Source organism: Montipora foliosa, chromosome 2, assembly GCF_036669935.1.
Source record: "Montipora foliosa isolate CH-2021 chromosome 2, ASM3666993v2, whole genome shotgun sequence".
NCBI lineage: Eukaryota > Metazoa > Cnidaria > Anthozoa > Scleractinia > Acroporidae > Montipora > Montipora foliosa.
In genome coordinates, this window is record NC_090870.1 from 4,976,404 (window position 1) to 4,996,403 (window position 20,000).

The window sequence follows — 20,000 nt, forward strand, 5'->3', positions numbered from 1 at the left end:
TGAATTTCAAAATGTTACATCCTTTCTACCTTCTGAAATATCTAATGCTTCCACAGAATCCAAATCCATTCAAAATTCTCAACTGGGCAGTTCACCGATGCTAATTCCCCAGTCATTGAGAATGGAAACTACAAGACAAACACCAAGTATTTTCAGTCCTTCAGCTATTTTAGACTCTCAAAAAGACATTGAACCTGGAAAACCAAAGAAGGTGGATGCAATTTTTCCAAACAATAATGATATGGAAATTTTACCAGACAAACCTCCAGACTTGCCTTGCTCACCTCCGCCGCCACCTCTGTTGGATGTAGGAGACTTCTTTGTTGATGATTTCACTGTTTCTTCTGTTCCATCATTGTCTCCCATTCCTTCACCTGTCCTGTCAGAAGTAACATCAGGTAATGAAGAGGATTTTACCATCTCGTCATTTCCAGTTGTTTCACCTCCTCCTGAACTTAGTCCCAGAATGAAAGACATTATCAAACAAGATGCCTGTAAGCCTGGAGACATTGACAAGAACAGCAGTTATGAGTTTCCCAGTGTCAATGAGACTTTATGCAGGACCTCTTCCACATTCAGTCAAGCTGGTTCCTTGGATGACAATAATATAAGGACTTCACCAAAATCTGATGATTCGCCAATCTCTACCAAAGACAATCAAATGTCTTTTGAACCACGTAATGTGCAGTCACCAACTTCACCCCCTCAGATTGAGTCGAGTCTGGCCACCAACAGAACTACATTTAGCCGCCAACTGGGTATGGTGGGAGGTGAAGATTTGCCATCAGAGGAGACAAAAAACAAGCTCTTAAAGCATAATGATAAGTTATTTGATGTGAAGAATTTGGACGATCATACAAGGAGCTTTGTTACACCACTCTATTCTGGAGAAAGTGATATAGAAATAAAACCAGTGGAAGGAAGAAGAGTTGAGAATGTACCATTTGTCATAACTTACCAGAAGAAATTCAGAAGCTTGGGCTTGAAAGTGGATGTTTCAGATGAAGGAAAAGTCATTGTAACTGAAGTATCCTCATTTGGAATGGTTGCAAAAGATGGAAATATCAGGTAAGCAAAGTGAGGTTAAGTTGCGAAAAAATATAATTATCTTTATGGGACATCCAAAAAAGAAACAATAAGTTTCAAATTCAAAAAAAGAGAACATTTTGAAAAGCATTTGGCAACAGTGAACAAAGATTAATTAGCGATAGAAGTGAATGTTTCAAAGTCATCTTGACTTCATTTTCAAGTCATTAAAATAACAGTTTTTGGAATCAAAATTAAAATTAAGTGAGTCAGCCAAGGAATCAGGGTGCACATGGACTGTTTTATGTGAACACTTTCACACAAATGGAGTCTGATTGAGTGTTCAAATTCAGTTTCCTTTGGTGAATAAATAGCATTTCCTAAATCAAACCCTTCAGTTTTCCTTTCCATTATTTTCTTCAAAACAGAGAACTTGTTCAGTCAATCTGGATTTTCGACCCCATGGCATCCTTTCGAATGGTTTGTGGTCTTCTATGGCTATTCTTACCCAAATGCTTTTCAATAAGTTTCAAGGCTTGGTAAGGTGTGGGTAATAAGTCTCACTCCTAGAAGTCAATGGGTGCAACAAGAACATTTTCGAGTCAAGCCTCCAAGGAATAAACTCAACATAGAAAAAATTAATATTAATCCTTAGTTCTATTCCACAGACCCTCAGAATTGTGCTTATCTTTTGATGTCAATGCCAAAGTTGGTCTATTTAGTTATACCAAGCATTCAGCTTTCTCTGTCCTTTAATTTGTCTTTTTAGAGTTGGAGATATTCTTTTGTCCATTGGTGATGTCCAACTGGATGGTATTGCCCTCAGTGTTGTTCAGGAAATGATAAAAAACTGTCCAAAGGGAAACGTGAAGATTGTAGCCCAGGCTGGACCAAAGCAATTGCAATTGAAGCAATGTTTCGCTGATGAGGGCATAGAAATCCCAAACTCTGTGCAACCTATGTTGGATTTAAAAGAAGATAGCAAACCTAGTCATTTGTCTTTTTCAAAGAGCAAATTGGGGGAAACTTGTGTGCCCAAGAGTGTCTTGCTTGAAACACAAATTGACATGCCAGAGGAGTTGATTTCTGAAGAAAGTCCTGACAAGTCCAGGATAAAATTGGTGACATCAAAGGGATTACAAGAGGGGACAAGATTTATTCAACCTCAGAAAATTTTTCCAGAGGTCGGACCTGTGGCACGGGATAATGAAACAGTGTTGGAAACCAATAAATTAGAAGATGCAAGTTTTGATGATCTTCCACTACCAATCCATCCTCCTCCAGTACCTCCTAAGCAGGAGCAACTGGAAAGTTGGGAAGACCGTATAGATGAATTGGATGTTGAGGACATTGAAGAAACCCCTTTGGACCCACCATCAATATTTGATAATTCTGTCAACAACCTAGAGGACAGCTTAATATTGATTGGTTCCGATTCTTACAAGGACGAAGAAAAAACCAGCTCTGATACGTCAAGTCCAGCCACCCTGGATTCATCAACTGGTGATTTCTCCAGTTTGGTTGTGGAACAAAGGCCTGGCTTATTAGAAGATGTATCTGCTAATCTCAACCAATTGCCTTCAGAGCCATTTGAAAAAGTGCAGCAACAGTCACCAATTAAACCACCCAGTTTATTTGGAGATGACACTGAAAGTTTGTCTTCTGTGTCTCCACCAAAACCTACATTGGATTCATTTGATGAAGATACATCTTCATGGAATGGAAGTAAAGCTGTCCCAATCAAACCACCAAGCCTTTTTGGTGATGATCATGAAAGTGTACCAAGTTTGTCTCATCCACCATTGACTCCAAAAGTAAATCAGCATGCAGTTAGGAAGCAGGGTTTCGATGCAAATTCATCAAGATCATCAGTGGCCTTGCAGTCTCCCACGCATAAAGAGAAACCACTTATTAATTCATCTAAGTTTTGGTTCTCAAATGCCACTGGGGAACCAGGGTCAGGCTCAATGTCATCTTCTCCTTCTCATTTTAAAGAGATGTCAGCATCAGGATTAGTTGATTCATTTGATAACGAACACGTTGATGTGCCAGATGATGACAGTCTGCCACCTGCCCCACCGCCACCGCGATCTTCCATCAACACATCAACTTGGTCTGTGAGGTCTTCAGATACAAAAACGTCTCACTTGCAGGAACACCAGGAAATACCTTATATCAGTGGCCCACTTCCACCAATGACACAACGAGAACGCAAGAGCTCCAAAAAAAGGATACTCCCACTACGAATTAGATCAAAGAAAGGCCAAAAAAGTTCTGATCAAAGTAATTCTTCTTGTGAGATCAATCCTCTCTCAGATAATGCAGGATTGGATGATCACTCGTGCCCAGTGGCTCGTGTAGAGTCCCCGGAAGATGACATGGAAAGCCTACCACCAGCTCCTCCTCCTCCAAAGATGTCACCTCTCTTTGTTGAAAGCTTAGAAAATATGGTTGATGGTTATCAACCCTCTAGAGTGGAGCAGTATACATCGCATGCATCAAGTGAGCAAAGAGATGTTGTATCATCTACCCAGGAAACTTTCCCCTCTGCACAGAGCCCAAGAAAGAAAAGATCATTCCGTGAAAACGTCATGCACAAGGATAAGGAAGTTATTTTGGAACCACCAAGCCAAACTGTGGCTGTTTCCTTTTTGCCAGAGGCAAATTCCTTAGATGATGAGTCAGCTCAACAGCCTACTTCACTGGAAAAGGAAATTGTTGTCACAGATTCTTCTGATGCAATGTCACCACCACCTCTTCCACCAGAAATGGATCTATCGTCAGAGTCTGGATCAGCTAAAGCAGAGCTTGCGTTATTGGATCAAATACTTGGCTTAGAGGATTCCTCAAAATCAGGAAACGAGCAAAGCAGCGAAGGAGGCAGCACACTCAATTCAAAACATGTAGCAGCATTTCCTACAGATATACAGAATGACACTGCCACCAAAACAGAGAGCATTCACTTTGTGAATCACCAAACAAATGATCCTGTTGAGCGCTTTAAAGATCCTTCAGAATCACAAGAAGAATTGCCAGACACAGAAGCACAATCTGATTTGCCATGTGTTGATTCCCATTCCCAGGCTGATGTGACTGAAGTAGGCAAAGATTCAGGAACAAATCAAAGTGATTCTGTGTATAGTGAAGTCATAGCAAAGGATTTTCCAAGCCATTTATCAAAGCAAGAAAGCGGAGATGCCAGAAGTCACAATGGAAATGAAGTCCGGGAGAGAAGGCCAGCTCCTCCAATTCCTATACAGCGTCAGATAAACAACAATTCAAGCAGCATTTCAAGGAAGTCACGTTCCACTGGTTTAGGCATCGAGGTGCTGCCATCTAAGATAGACATCAAGTCCAAGAGTTCTTCACTACCGTTGCATCGACAACAATACAAGGACCAGAAGGAAAAGCCATCTTCACCAGCTAAGGACAAGAAAAAGGTGTTTTCAAAAAGCAACAAGAGCAAACAAAACCAATCAGATTCAAACTATCTTGAGTCACCAGAGGCATCTCTTGATGTGGATTCTTATGGTCGGGAGCGATCACGATCATGGACTAGGAGACTGTTTGGATTTCGTAGTAGAAGCAAGAGTCGAGACAAGACAAACAAGCAAGATGAGAAGAATCTTAAAACAGACAGGAGTCGATCAGTCTCACCACCCAGGGGACTGTTCTCCAGAGGTAGAAGGTCCAGCCCATCTCCTCCTCTATCCTATGCAAAGAAGGTTTCATTGAGTCAAGAACAAGATGGCTTCCATGATAGTGAAGTGAATAAAAGCAGAAGTGAGTATTACATGGCTGTGGAAGTAACACCAAAAAATCCAGCACATCCAGAAACAGTGCATTCTTCTGCTGAGTTAAACAGTCATGGAGATAGACGTGCTGTGAAAGGACACAAAAAATCCAGTTCAATAAGTGAAGATACCACATCACCAATGGATGAAAAAGATGTAGTAAATGTTGAATCACACCTATATGATGAAGTTCCAAGAGAGCTAGGTGAAACAGACCCTAACAAACGTATTGATGAATACGCTCAATTGGCTGAAGATGTAAACACAGTTTGTGATATTGAAAGAAAAGGAAGATATACTTCCACAACAGAAGATCTCGTGACAGGAGATGCCCTCTTTAGTACAGATGTGTTTAAGACAGATAAACCACTTCCAAAACCCCCTACATCCTTGAGGGATGTGAGTGATGAAGAAAAGAAATTGGCCTCCAATCCACCTGTGGCAAAGAAATCTCAGCATCTGATATCAAGTGGTGTACCAAATAGAATGCAGCATCAACTAACTGTGGATGAACTTAAATTTAAGTTCAACAGAACTTCCTCACATGATGACAGAATACAAGAAATGCTTAACAGACAAGGCGATAGTGTGGACGAAGATCTGCCATCTCCAGGTCCACCTCCATTTAAACCAGAACCACCACCACTAGCACTGCAGTCAAATAAGAATCATGACAAAATTGAGAAACGTCATGTGGAACTGACATGCCCAAGCTCGCCAGGACCTCCAAGGTTTAAACCTAAGCCACCACCCTTGGCTGCAAAAGGATCTCAAGCACAGCATGTTTTGAACGGTAATGAAACAAGATATGCTAAAAATTCGCCTGGTCCTCCAAGCTTTAAACCCGAGCCTCCTCCACCTTGGCTGTTAAGGAAAGCTAATGATGATTTTCAACAAGAAGATCTGTCCAGCATGCCAAGCCAACCTCATTTATCATCCGTGCCTACACTTTCTTTTGCTACTAAAACAATGCAAACAAACAAACTTATTGAAGATGTGCGCTTGGAGAGTCAAACAGAGCAAGAGGTGCCAAATGGGAAGTCAAAGAAGATAAAACCTTTGCCTCAGATTCATTCAGGTGTTGATGTTCACAACAACACCAAAGGAGATGACGGTGCTTTTGGCATTCATGATGTTCACAGTACTAACCAAAGAATTTCATTTTTAAGACAAGATGCCCAAGATTATGACCACTGTGAAGATGATGTCAACAAAGAAATTATTGTAGAATGCAAATCAGAGGTTTCAGAAATGAAAACCAATGATGCTGATAACAATCATCATTCAGTGGATACAGCAGCATCAATGCTCAAATGTGACATTGCACCAGTGAACACATCTCATGGAGATGATGACGATTTCTCAGATGTTTCTTCAGAGTGGGATGATACATGTGGCTCAAGCCATGATGACCGTGAGTTGTCACTCCCTGGGGCCAGATTCACAAGAAGTGCAAGTTTTTCAGCTGGAGACAATGAAACCAAGCAGCCCCTTCTGAGTAAAGAGAAGAAGAGATTGCTGCCATCTGTCAACTTAAAACGTCCTCCGCAGCCAATCAGAAGGCGATCATCTTCACTACCTCACTTGTTTCCCAAGACGGAGGAATCCAAAGAGAGATCTGACACCTTGGACTATTGGCACAGCGGGAACCTACAGGACCTGATCAAAAGCCGCAACCAAGAGCCAGATGTTGATGAAGGTGTTATTGAAGTGCAGGTGAGTTAAGAAGGAATTGAAAATGCATTGACACTTGACAACTAATTATTCATTTTGTTAAAAGGAATCCCCTGCCGTGGTATCATTTCAACTCTTGTAAAAAAGATGAAGTGAAGCTGTCAGTGGGGCTGGGCCAACAGAGGTTTCATTTAGGTCCATTATGTTGCTTGCTAATGTGAAGTCTTTTGGCTCCCATACAGCTCCTAAAAGAACAACAGTCAATTGGGCTGATGGTTGTTGGAGGCTTGGACACCCATCTTGGCATGCTTTATATTAAAGGAATTCAACCCAATTCCCCAGCTGCCAATTGCAAGCGACTTAGAGCTGGAGATCAATTACTACAAGTCAATGACAACTGTCTGGTCGGTGTAACACACAGCGAAGCATTAGACATCCTCAAGAACACTCCACCACTAGTGAAGCTCACTGTGGCGAGAAAAAAAGATGATATGGCAAATGATCTTGATGTTGACTCTGACGGAAGTCTCAATGGACAGTTTGAGGAACCAATAGTTAATCGAGCACGTGAATCAAGCACAATTTCTAAGACTTCAGAGGAACTTTCCTTTAGTCCACCAACTGAGAGACCCCCGCGGCCAAAATCTTGTATCAACTTATCTTCATTTGGAACTCCAGTTAATGAGGAACTCCCCTCTCCGATGACATCTTTCCTTGGTTCATCAGAAGAAGGTGATGAATGTTTTCCAGCATATCTCCAGCCTGAGAGTCCAACACTCAATCTACAACCGGATGACGTGCCAGTCACAATCATTGATGGAATCCCAGGGGAAGAGAGTGATGTCACTGAGGAAGATGAGCCCAGGCCAAGAAGGAAGAGTGTGAGCTGGGCCGTTAGTGATCAGACAAGTAAAGTGTTTACTGTAGAGCTGTTGAAAAATGGGCGTGCTGGTCTGGGCCTGAGTGTGAGTGGGGGAGTAGATACACCTTCTGATGAAATTGTGGTAGGTACCACATGTAATGTGTTATTTTGTAAACTCTATTTTCTATTTGTAAACTCTATTTTTAGTAGGTCATCAGGTGCCCTCTAATCTACTCAGGAACCTTCCCTATTGCAAACTAAGATATCCTGAAGATTGAATAGGAAAATGAGGGACTGTGCATTGGCACAAGAGCAATTAAGGATTAATTTCATGCTTGTTTTTTCACAAGCAAGAAAAAATTGATGGAGATCTAGTCCTTTATTAATCCACCTGTTGATGTGCACCGCTTTTGCTTTTTGTTATATTTTTGTCTACCACTTCTTACCTCTGCCATTTCTTTTGTTCTTTGACTTCCTCCCTTTATTGTTGTTGATCGTCCCCTTTTTATTGTTAATTGGCTTGCCAGTCCCGTGCATTTCTCTTTTGCCCCTTCCCTTAAATTCTAATTTCAATCAGCACCTTCTTTCCTTGTTGTATCCCTCTGGTGGCTGCATGCAGCCCCTTTCATCCTCCTACGCTAGTTGGGACATCTTAGAGGGTTCCTTTCTTAGTCATTCTGGACAGCAGGGGAGCACAAATGACTCCAGGATAAGGAGGACACTTGTGTTCCAGCAATATGACTTGGCAAAAGAGAGAAACGATCGTTGCACTTATCTGGACGATCTAAGCAATACTCGTAATACTTTTCACTACATCTGCCCCCTCCTAAGATAGTATGAAAGGCAATTGAGATATGTTTACATTATATGCTGAACATGTCGCACCTGTTTTCGATTATCATTTGCATCTTAAAAATCATCACCCCTCTTTCTGATTTGTGTCTGGACAAAGTCAATTTCTGAGCTGGGCAACTCAATTTGGATCAGATCTGCTTCAATGTTGGATTTTTCAATTGCTAACCTGGACAGCATTGCGAGTTTCTACTCCTAAAGCTCCTCTGTTGTGTAGAACAATACCAATGCTACTTGCACACCAATTTAAGCAATACTGATACCACCTTGCGCGCCAGTTGTGCATTTGAATCGACATTGATTCCCCCTACAATACATGTATCTACCGATTTATACATTTCTCCCATTTTATGCTGGGACTTCTAGGTTGCCTCCTGAGGTTTTGACCTCTGGGCCAAAACCCTGCAGGAGCAAATATCCTTAAGACGCCTGACAAATTCAGGTGACTCCAACTGGTAGAGCATTGTTTGGGAATCGCAGGGGTCGTGGGTTCAAATCCAGCTGGAGCCACCTGTTTAAAAGAGACAATAAAATATATATTGCTTAGATTGTCCACTAAGTGTGAGGATCATTTCTCTCTTTCGTCTAAAGCCCGCACGTCAAATATATACATTTTTTTAATGTGACTTGGGTTGTATTATCATCCTTATTCAATTTTTTAGTATGCAACCCTGATGAGCAGAACGTGACTGGTCACTTTCATATAATTAACCCTCGTTCATTGTCGACTTTCACCCTTGTTTCTTTAATCCAGAAAACGAGGGTCATTTTTCAACTGTCAAGTTATGATTGTTTTGTTGTGCTTTTCATTGAAGGCATACAATTATCTCATTGGATGTTTAGGCATGTAGTACCCCAGGGTATTTTTTCAGCATTGCTGTATTTTGACATGCTCATAGGGTGAATATGCAACTTTCACGATAGCTTCATTTGACTACAACTACCAGAATTCAGTTTGTTTTTTTTTTCTTATTTAAATTTTGTATTCCTTGTGGGGTAAAAATAACAATAGGTCTAATTAGCATGAGACAAGCAAAACCTGAAGGATTCTGGTACTTGTAGTCAAATGGCGTCATCATGCAAATGTCCTATTAAAGTAAAAGAAAAAGTAAAAAACGATACTACACACCAAAACATCTAGCAAGTAATTACCATCCCGCCCATTCTGCAAACAGACAACTTACAGGACGTTTGATAGTTTGTGTAATATTCACAATTAAAATAATCTACAGAAAAGAATAATTATTTTTCGTCTTTTTCCTTTTTTAAGTTTATGACAGACAAAGCACAAACATCTATTTTCTCTTGATTTTTGCAATTTTTTAACTCAGGTTCGTCAGATCCTCTCAAGCAGCGTCACAGCCCAGAATGGACTGGTAAAGAAAGGTGACATCTTGTTGTCAGTGAATGGCAAGTCTTTCAAAGGACTAACAAATATGCAAGCTTTGACTCTCCTCAAAAACACCCCAGAACGAGTCACACTTGTCTTGTCACGGCCATTACGAGGTAATCTAATGGACAAGTCATATGGAGATGACAGAGAAGTTTTTTCAGACTCGGAAGCCTGGCCAACGAGAGAAGAAATAAACAGGAAAAAGAATTTAGTTTGTTCAAAGAGCAGCCCACCACCTACTCTTGAAAGAATTCCCTTAGATCTTGTGAAACAAAACAGTGAAAATTCCACTTATGATCGACTAAAGAAGAGATTGTTTTCCAATACTGGTTCCAAGACTTTGAAAGGAAGGCTTCAAAAGGTACCTCACGGACCCACTGTGAGTGAGGTTACTCTTGAAAAGGGGGCCTCTGGTCTGGGTTTCTCTTTGGGGGGTGGTCAGGACTCACTGTACGGTGATGCCCCAATTCATGTCAGGTACGTGTTCAAAGACAGCGTGGCTGGAAGAAGCGGTAAACTGAAACCAGGAGATGAGATTCTGGAGGTGAATGGACAGAGGGTTGCATATATGACAAGTGTGGATGCGCTTGAGCTCATTAGAAGACTACCATATGGACCTGTGGTGATGAAAATAAGGCGGCAGTAGCAATGACATTGGAACAGTGGTTGGCTTAATTATGTAACTAGTGTGGATAAGCTTTAGTTCTTGAGGAGATCAGGATATGGACTCATTTTCATATAAAAGATAACATGACCGTTTGCAATATGGGGAATACCAGTACTCCGATGTGATAAGAAAATGTGAGAGCTCTGAGATCTTCCTAAAAAGTGACCAAACTTGTTGTGCAAAATCCTTAATTTAGGGAGGACAAGGAGCAAGGGTATCATACGAGTTAAAAAAATTTGTATTGTTATTGAGCCAACAACTTACAATATTGTTGTGTTCATCAAGTCAGAACAGGTCGTATGGACCTCCAGTGTAAAAGCATGGCTCGTAAGAATGAAGCATTAGGATTCTATTTAGCCTTTAAAAATACCAGCATTTCATGCAACACAATGACTTACACTTGACTAGAATAGGAAGTTTTAAATATACCATGCATAGTGAATTTTGCCACTGTAAGAATTGTAAAGTTTATGGCGAGAATGAAAATTAGTTTTTACAGATAATTTTAGTCCCGTAGACTATGTGATTTGTAAATTACACATTATTATTAATATTGTTAGTGAGCGATTTTGATTATTTGAATATGTAGGATTTAATTTAGAGGTAGCTAGAAGCTTGAACATATGGCATTTAAGCGTTTTGGGGGTTGTTCCCTAATAATAATATTGATCTCTTCAGCTTGTAAGTTTTGTTTTCCTATTTCAGACCATGTGATGTTCTCAAGGGAATTTTCATAAGTTATGCTTAGATATACACGTGCATAAGACAACATTTGAAAGAATCTTTTCCCTAAAGTAACATCACGTGGTCTGAAATGGGAAAACGAAATGTACAAGCTAAAGGTCAATTCATTCCAATGTCTTTGCTCTTGAGGAGTAAAAAGTTTTACTTGGTTTAAATATCTTTGGTTCAGTTTTTAGTGTAGTTGATCAAAACATTTGTAAGTGTAAGAATTTGAAAAATTGTCAAACACAAGTTTTTAATTCAAAAGGTGTAATATACATGCATATTTTTTAAAATATTATTATACCATACTTGACTGTGTCAAACAGGTGAAAAAAAGGATATAACTATTTATTTACAACACAATGAAAAGTATTGATAGTCAACTGTTGAAATATACAGGCTGAACAGAAACATTGGCTGAAATTTTGTAATTATTATTACAGGTTTGTGAATAAAAATAAGACAAAAATCATTTTAATTCTGACATTGCTCATTTTCAGCTGGGCACCACATTCACGGCTATCAAAGTCCATCAATGATTGCCAAAGCTGAGAGAATTTCATGAAGTGGGAAAATCCAAATGAGGTATTCTGTGGCTCACCTGAGCTTCAATTCAAAGCAGTGTTCCAAGTGAAAGTGTGTTGTTCTTGAAATTTCATACTCAGTTAACCCTTTGACTCCTGGGGATTCCCAGGCCAGTTTAGGCACCAAGGGCTAATTGCAAGTTTATCAACATACCCCCAAAGAGTTGAATGAGATTAGTATGCCTAAACCGGCCTAAACCAGCCAGTATTTTTTTTACTCTGTCTTAACACCAGACGATTTTACTCACCCTGGGGAACCCCCAGGAGTCAATGACTCCCAGGGGTTCCCCATTGAGGAGTAAAATCGTCTGGCGTTAGACTGAGTAAAATACTAAGTCTGGCCGGTTTAGGCGGATTTGGACGTCAAAGGGTATTAATGGAATGGCACGATAGCTCAGTTGGCAGAGCAGCAACAATTTGTTACATGACCTTTCTTTCATGAACACGATGATTCTGCTGGTTTAATGAAATTATTTTTCCAGAAATAAAAAGAGCAGCTCAAAATATGCTACCCTGCCAATTTTCAGAAGTATATCGTTTAACCTGGTGTTGTTACAGTTGAAAGAAATTATAAGGATTTGTATGGGAAAAGGACGCTTTGCAACCCAGTCACGCTTCAATGGTTTCCATACAAGTCCTTGTATTTTTCTAAGTTTTCAGACCTCATTCAAATTTCTTCCTTCAATATAAAGTCTGAAAATTTCCACCCTTGCACATTTATTCTCGCTTATTTGACCCATGGTAAAAATAGGAATCTGAGCTCCGTTTGTGGCACGTACTTATGAAAAATTACAATGGAGGGCAAAGGGTTTTTGTTCATAAACAGAAGTATGGAATTTTCAAGTATTTAAATGATCATACAGTCTTTACCTTAGGGAAGGTGCCTACTATTGTTATTGCGCATACGTTCTGCGCATCTCGAGATACTCGGATTTCCTATTGCTGGTGCTTATTAATACAGGGATATTTTTGCGTGGTTCAAAACTATGTGGAGAGAGCAGAACTTAGCAAGTGATCTTGGTATCCAAAAAGAAAATTGGGGTAACCACGCATTTTTCAGAGATAATTGAACTTCAATTTGGAAAAGAACGCCATACATTGCTTTGTATTTTAAACCTTTTTACAAATATTGTTGATTAATTATCTTCGAAAAATGCGTGGTTACGCCCAATTTTATTTTTGGATTTTAAAAACACTAGTGGTGATCTGCTTTTCCCACATATTCAGTAAACCGCGCATAAATACCTGCGAATTAGTAGGCACCGTCCTTAAGTGGTATTTCTCTGAAAATTTGTATTCTGGAATTTATGAAGTCTGAGCTTTAAGTTCACCAATTATCAGTCATGTGACCAGTTTGTTGCAAATGGCCTATTGCATGTTGTGGGTTCAAATCACTTGCAGCTACTGATCTTGCTTATCTAACTGTGATAATCTAACTTTCATTTCATTTTCTTGAAGATGAAGTACTAATAAACAGTATAAATTCCCTAATTCAAGAATCACATTGGTCCACTCTTTGCTTTTTAAAGAAAATCCCTTCCTTTTTACATGCAAAGAATTAATTTTTCCCTAGATCATTACCGAACCTAATCCATCCCACCCCTTTACACAGGACACCTTATAACATGTATGCTTTATTAATGCCACTTGTTTACGTACAACGGTTAACTGTCTATGTATAACAATTATTTTTTTCTAAATTAATGCAAAATTTCTAATTGAGTTACCTGCTAGGCCATAGACACAGTAAAAATTACTGAATCCATGGCAGTCTATCCACAAAGATTCTTTCTACTACAACTGAGCCTATTCATTTTTGTGACCATCCACAAAAACAAATGACAATAATGTGCATAAAAATAGAGTTTCATTCAGGATGATTAGCTTGATGTCATGTGCATATGGACATCATGAGCCCTTATGTTTACAGGCATTGCACAAAGCTGAATTAGTGCAAATCAATGGAAAACAATGACCAAAACCGCCATGGTAACATGTGTAAAACTGATTACCACTAGTTAAGGTTTAAACGATTTGGCTAAGATCGAACATACATCATAAGATGAAGAAAAAGTTATTCCCTGCACAAAGATATTCAGACAGAGATATTCTTCTGTCTGAATGCCTGGGACAAGAAACCACAACTGAGAAAGTAAGCTAGACAATACTGGATAACACCCTCAACCCCTGAAAAACAATATTCTATACAAAATGCATAAACGAGTTCTCTTCTTCCATGCAGTTTATACTTGTTACTTACATTAAGATCACCAAATTTACTCAATTTGGATCGGACAAGGCAAGTACAGTTTCAATGTTTAGTTAAGCCTTTGACTCCCAAAGCAGCCTCACCCCGTGATACTTTGCATTTTACTGTCTCAGAGCAACCATGCACAGACAACTACCGGGTAAGACCTGCAAATTCAAAATGGGCCAAGAGACTTTCCAAGAAGAAATGGAAATGTTGAATGTCTTGTAATGCACAATCTTCTTTTAAAATTCAAACTTAATAGATACTCTGAACTGTGTTTTGAAATTTCTCAAATTGGACTTGCCTAACAGCATGATTAATTTTGAGACGGTTTAGTGCATTGCTTGTATCCATCATTTCTGAATTTTACTTGAGATTCAGTGATTTCCTTCGCCAAGTTTACATGTTTTCTTTAATTTTTTTGACAGCACAAACGTGCAATTTGACTATGAAAGTAAACAACCATTTCCTTTTCAAGTTCATCATGATCACCACTCTGGATACATTTATAAATGGTCCCACTGGCAGGTCACTTGACTACTTAAGATAACTGAGTGATCATTCTAGGTATTAATATGTTGGCCTCAAGTTATCCACATTCTGAGAAAGAAACAGTGATTGTAATAACAGGCAACACCATTCATAAAAAGGTACCCTTGCGTTCTTGCCAACAGCTGTCAAGATTCCTGTCTCCTTTGAACAGTAGTCACTTTACCCATGTGCTCCCTACAAAACTGTCACTAAGTAACTTTTGGCTTAACTTGGCATTCCGAGTGTCACGGTAAAGAGATTTGCGCAACTGACAATGAAAAGGAAGCCCTCTAATCACTTTATGTCAAGTTTTCCTTCCCCTTCAAAACCTTCCCAGCCCAGAAAACGTTCTGACAACTTGAGAGAAGGTGATGAGATGATCTTAAGCCAAAAAATATTTTGCCTATTTAAACAACTGCCCTCACCTATTTTTCTTTACTTAAGACTTTTAACATTAAATTAGAAATATTAAGACCTATTACACAAAAAAGAATGTTGATCGAAAATTTGCTGTGAGAGGACAAAGATGCAGGGAATCCTTGAGTTATTTACTGGACCACACCTAGTGCAAATATTCATTTAATAAATGCAGAGATTACACACCACATGACCTCGTTAGCACTTGGTTTCTGTGCCTGTTCCTCGGGCTCAAGTTCTAAAAGATCCCGTACTCTCTTCATTGCAAGTTCATAATCCTCATCTGAAAGTGGAGCAAATGCATTTTCAAGAACATCAGACGAATGTGCAAGATAAATCAAAGACAGAACCCTTTTATCCATCCTGTGTGCATCGTTAACCCACTTCGTTAAAACAGCATCTTGTACTTTCTTTACGACTCTTGATTTGGCCACAGAATCAACCAAGGGATGAGTTGTCATATCAAACAGGAGAAAATTTTGTTTCTCTGTAGTAAGAACACCCTTCTCCACCAAATTTTTTGCCAGTCGCTCTCGCACATTTCTAAGCTGGTACCTTAGCTTCAAAGGATTCCATGTTTCACCTGAAAGAAAAACAGCAGTTGATTGAAGCAAACTACCATTGAAAACCTTGGAATAAGGTACAAGTTCTAAATTGCCAATCACCTCAACTGTGCACTGAAGTTAAATTTCTAAACTCTGCTTCAAAGCTCAAATGGAGAATACTCTGGTTAATTTTACTTTCAACAACTTTATTTGCCAGTGATGACAAAGCAAAAAGGGTGTCAACAGAAATGAACTAACTCATCATATAAAGTCAACCACCTCCTCCCTCCATCAAGACAAGTAGATTAAGGAAATATTAACATCATAAATAGATGTGCTGGGTTCTCAGTAGATTTTCAAACAGACAGCAAAATTGCAATAATAGGCAGCTGATGCCTCAGCCCAACGGGCTTAGTACGAGTCCAGTAGGGCCAAGCCTCTAGGGAGGTCTGGAGGCATGCTCCCCCTAAAAAAAATTGAACTTTTAGGTTTCCAGACGAGCACTTTCCTGCATTTTGGGGGTTGAATTTCTAGCTGAAACTGTCAAATATCTGTAGATAGATTTTTCTCGTTTTGACATAATTATGTAATTACGTTCAACACATATTACATAATTTCGTTAAACGAGAAGAGCTGCTTTGAAATGAAAAGTGTCACATGTCCAACGTGTGTTTGCCAAGATGACAAATCAACACTTCACCTTTTAACTTTCAAGCCAGCGACAGTCTGACTAGGCGATTTATTTTGCCGATCTCTGTGACTGGCATATAATTTTTACATCCATCAAAGCGCATTGATAAAGGATTCAACCAATAAGACCTTACGACTTTATCACATCACTGCATAAAAATGGCGGACAACAATAACGAATAGTGGACAGGTGAAAGAGAAGACACCGGGGAACAAAAGTAGAGTGGAAATTCGCAGTGATCAGCATATAAAATCGCCAGGGGTGCCCCTAACAAAGAGCAACGAAATTCATAGGCGATTTTCGCTGCCGAGCAAAATCTCTGCTTTATGCACAATGCATTTTCAGAGCGCGGCTGTCATTAGTCTCTGAACCCAGACATATTTCCGGCAGTCGTTAACTATATATCTGCATTCACAGGCTAAGCTGTCCTGAGTAGTAATGTTACATAAAAACAAATGGGGATACAGAAAAGGCCTATCCTCTGAATCTCTTCTTTTGTACATGTACTTGATGCAATCATGGAAACAGTCAATGGATGCAGGGAAAATAGTTGGAGTTCTATTCATAGATTTTAGAACGGCTTTTGACTCTGTTAGCCATGACATTTTACACTATAAAATGCATGCTTGTGGTATTAGTGGACCGTTAACTAACTTGATGCTAAGCTATTTAGAAGGTCATGGGCAGTTTGCATAATTAAATGCTACTATAAGTCACCCATATTACAGGTTAGATATGGCATACCACAGGGCTATCTCCTAGGTCTGAGACTTTTTTTCGATTTACCGGTATGTGAACGATTTTCCAGACTGCGTATCTGAAGGAAAGGCACATCTCTATGCTGATGATACCACTGGCAGCGTACGTCATCGAAAATAGTGTGGATGAAGTTGCTTTGAAGCTTAAAGGGGCTAGGTCACGCTGTTTTAGATAATTTTGTTTAAAATTGTTAGTTATGAGCTCTAAACGTCAAATTGGCAGAGCAAGAGTCTTTCATTTGCAAAATCACGGCCACATAACAATTGAGAATGATTTTCCAGCTGTTTAAATGGCATTTTGATATAAACTGAAATAAATTTGAAAAAAGGTGGGCCGATGTTTTTCAAATTTACCCAAATGCAATCCACTTCAATCCTCCCCAGTTTTGTCCATCCTTGTCCCTTCTTAGCTTTCCTGTGTTTTGTTTGAGTTCTTCTATAGTTTTGAGCTGTTATTTTGTTATGTCAGTTAATTCTATGACCATTTGATCAATGCTGAAATTGCCTAAAATTGCGTGACCTAGCCCCTTTAATTAATCAAATGTTAAATGAGATCCACACCTGGTGCTCAAGGAACAGACTTAATTACACACTGGAAAAACAGAAGTTATGATAGTGCAAAAACAACAATTTGTGGCTCCTTTATTGCCACTTAGGTGTGGGGAAAGGTTGCTTGAACATACATACAAAGTGAAAATGCTAGGGGTTTTTATGGATAGTAGATAACATGGAAGAACTGCATTGACCATGTCACTAAGCAACTTAGCTATACTCTAAAAGCACTGAAAAAAATAAGAGTTCTTCCACCACGACTTTTAGAGCAAATATATTTTAAAACTGTGCTTTCAAGAGTGACCTACTGAATAGGAGTATGGGGGAATTGCTCAATATCTATATTCAATGAACAGGAGAATTTGCATATCAAAGCAAGACAAATTATTCATAAGGTATCTCCCAACGTCTTAGATCATGATGTCTTAGATATCATCAATTGGGACAGGGAGACTGTAGGATATATACATAAACGTAGACTGGCTACCAAGGTGTGTAAGACTAAGTTAGATCTGAATGATACACAGATTACTCCCTTTTATCTATTTTACTGAATCTAAAAGGAAGGGTACACTTTGGCCCTTAATTGCATAAAATCAGACTGCTTAAGAAATAGTTTTTATTTTAGAGCTCCTGTTGTTTGGAACTCACTTGATAGGCCAACTAGGACATTAGAGAAACTTCACTCTTTTAAAGCAGCACTTAAATGTAATAAAATTCAATTGAGGAAAGTTACCTTTACCAAGGGAACTATTATTAATTACAATAAGGAAATAGCTGAATTTATTTATTTTTAATAATAATTCCATTTTTTATCACTAGTATTGTAACTATTAATTGTAAATATCCATAAGGAATCTTTTTAATATATTTATAAATTGTGTGTAATTAGATGTAAATTGTGTAGTTGTTTATTAGGTCCACATCAGCCTTTTTTGGTTGCCATTTCTGACCTGCTTTATCAAATAATGTATGTATGTATGTATACATGTATGTATTGTTCACATTACAAAACCTATGCAACAAACAAACTTTGAAATGCTTAACATCCAAACTTTTGTCACAAAGTGAGTTGCAAATAAGAGATCGGTGTTTTCTGTAGATGTCATCCTTTTCAACGTAAGTGTACAAGTCTTCATGTATGCTTTGATTTTTTTTTTTAATAAAAACAAAAAATTCATAACCTGAACAGACAGCTAACTTCATGCTCACAGCCGGCGGATTTCCAACAGTTGCCAGCTTCTACTAAGAACCCTGGATGTCGAGATCTTTAACTAAACATACATAACTGTGTATTACTACTACAAAAACTGTGATTGTCAGACAACAGAATATTTTGTATTTTGTAGTTTATGATTATCACCATTTCTAAAATCAGTTACAAGGAAGTACATACAACTGAGCAAACAATATCTCCGGTAAACCTCAACTTCAATAATACATTCTATCAGGGCTTTCATTTACATGTAGGTTTGAAGCAAGAGGGCAACACGCAACATTGGGACATTTCAGATGGTCTGGAGTGCAATAATCTTTTTGCAATGCATTATGGGGTGATTCGTTTTTATAAGTGTGGCTTATGAAATTGAACACAGCGTATGAAATTGTGACATTTTGACAGTAAAATATGTTTTGTATCATAGAAGACAAAACACTGTCTTTTAAAATCAATCAACAGACCATTGACTTCGTGAAGGCAACCGCTGCAAAGTCATGTCCACAGCCGGTCAGTTTGCCCATTGCCCAGCGCTTAATAAATGAACCTTCTGTTTCTATGCAAAGTCATTAAATGACGCGTATGTGTTTCCACTGCCAACGAATTTAATTTCCATAATAATAATAATAATAAGAATTCACTTGCCTGCGTGGTATACAATGTTGAAGGTTGCTTGCTTCGAAAATTGGGTCCTTAAAGAAATCACTTTTCAATACTAATTTGATGATAAGTAAGCAAGCGGATCACGGTTTGATAAAACATTTCTTAATAAATTGGAACAAAATAGAACGTCACGGTGGAAACTAATAATCAATATTAAAATTCGAAGAGCTACGGAAAGCCTAGATGTTCGGTGGCCAGATAGCTTATGTGCGTTTACCTGACTAGGAGAAAGATCTAACATGAAATTGGAAAAAAAATCGAATTTGCCGAAAATGAAGTTACTCTAAATCTCGAGAACCGGCAAATAATCCGAGAATAAATTGAACGTTCAACTACAAGTAAAGCAAATACCGTTTTAATTTAAGCGTAATTGAAAAAAAAAAAAGAAAAAAATAGGAACAATTTTGTAGTTTTTTTGACAATCGGCGTACAACAGGGTTCTTGAATTTTTGGTAAAATACGTACGGGTAAATATTTTCTCCCTTATTGCTACTCACCGCTCAATAGTTCAATCCAATTTTGTGCTGTATCAGGAGGGTCGGTTTCCTTGATGTGCTTTAAAGCTTCATCCAGGAGTACATCACCAGTAAGGTTATCACTCTTGCACAAAACTTTTCGATTCAACATACTCTTTCGACGCATTCCTGTCTTCTCGAGTTCTACTCTTCCCCTTAAACCCAATTCGATCATCATACACCCGCGAAGACCCGACGAAATGCAGTCATTCCAAAACGACGTGTAGCCCTAAATTAATTGAAGATCACAAACAAAAATGATTACACACGGAGATGGCCATAT

The 20,000-nt window shown here is 38.7% G+C and overlaps 2 protein-coding genes across 2 annotated transcripts in view; one reads left to right on the forward strand and one right to left on the reverse strand.

Annotated features, from left to right (window-relative positions):
• The window catches only part of LOC137992161 (uncharacterized), a 32,331-nt gene extending 19,268 nt beyond the window's left edge, over positions 1-13,063 (forward strand). The window contains exons 15-18 of the mRNA XM_068837304.1: positions 1-1,068; positions 1,796-6,536; positions 6,737-7,498; positions 9,540-13,063. The exon at positions 1-1,068 is cut by the window's left edge and continues 269 nt beyond it. Of these exons, the coding sequence (XP_068693405.1) occupies positions 1-1,068; positions 1,796-6,536; positions 6,737-7,498; positions 9,540-10,247 (7,279 nt within the window). The 3' untranslated portion in view covers positions 10,248-13,063. The remainder of the gene's footprint in view (positions 1,069-1,795; positions 6,537-6,736; positions 7,499-9,539) is intronic.
• Positions 13,064-13,194: 131 nt separating this feature from the next.
• The window catches only part of LOC137992165 (Golgi phosphoprotein 3-like), a 7,141-nt gene continuing 335 nt past the window's right edge, over positions 13,195-20,000 (reverse strand). The window contains exons 2-3 of the mRNA XM_068837312.1: positions 19,700-19,946; positions 13,195-15,360 (exon numbers count right to left, since the gene is read on the reverse strand). Coding sequence (XP_068693413.1) covers positions 14,936-15,360; positions 19,700-19,946 — 672 coding nt within the window. The 3' untranslated portion in view covers positions 13,195-14,935. The remainder of the gene's footprint in view (positions 15,361-19,699; positions 19,947-20,000) is intronic.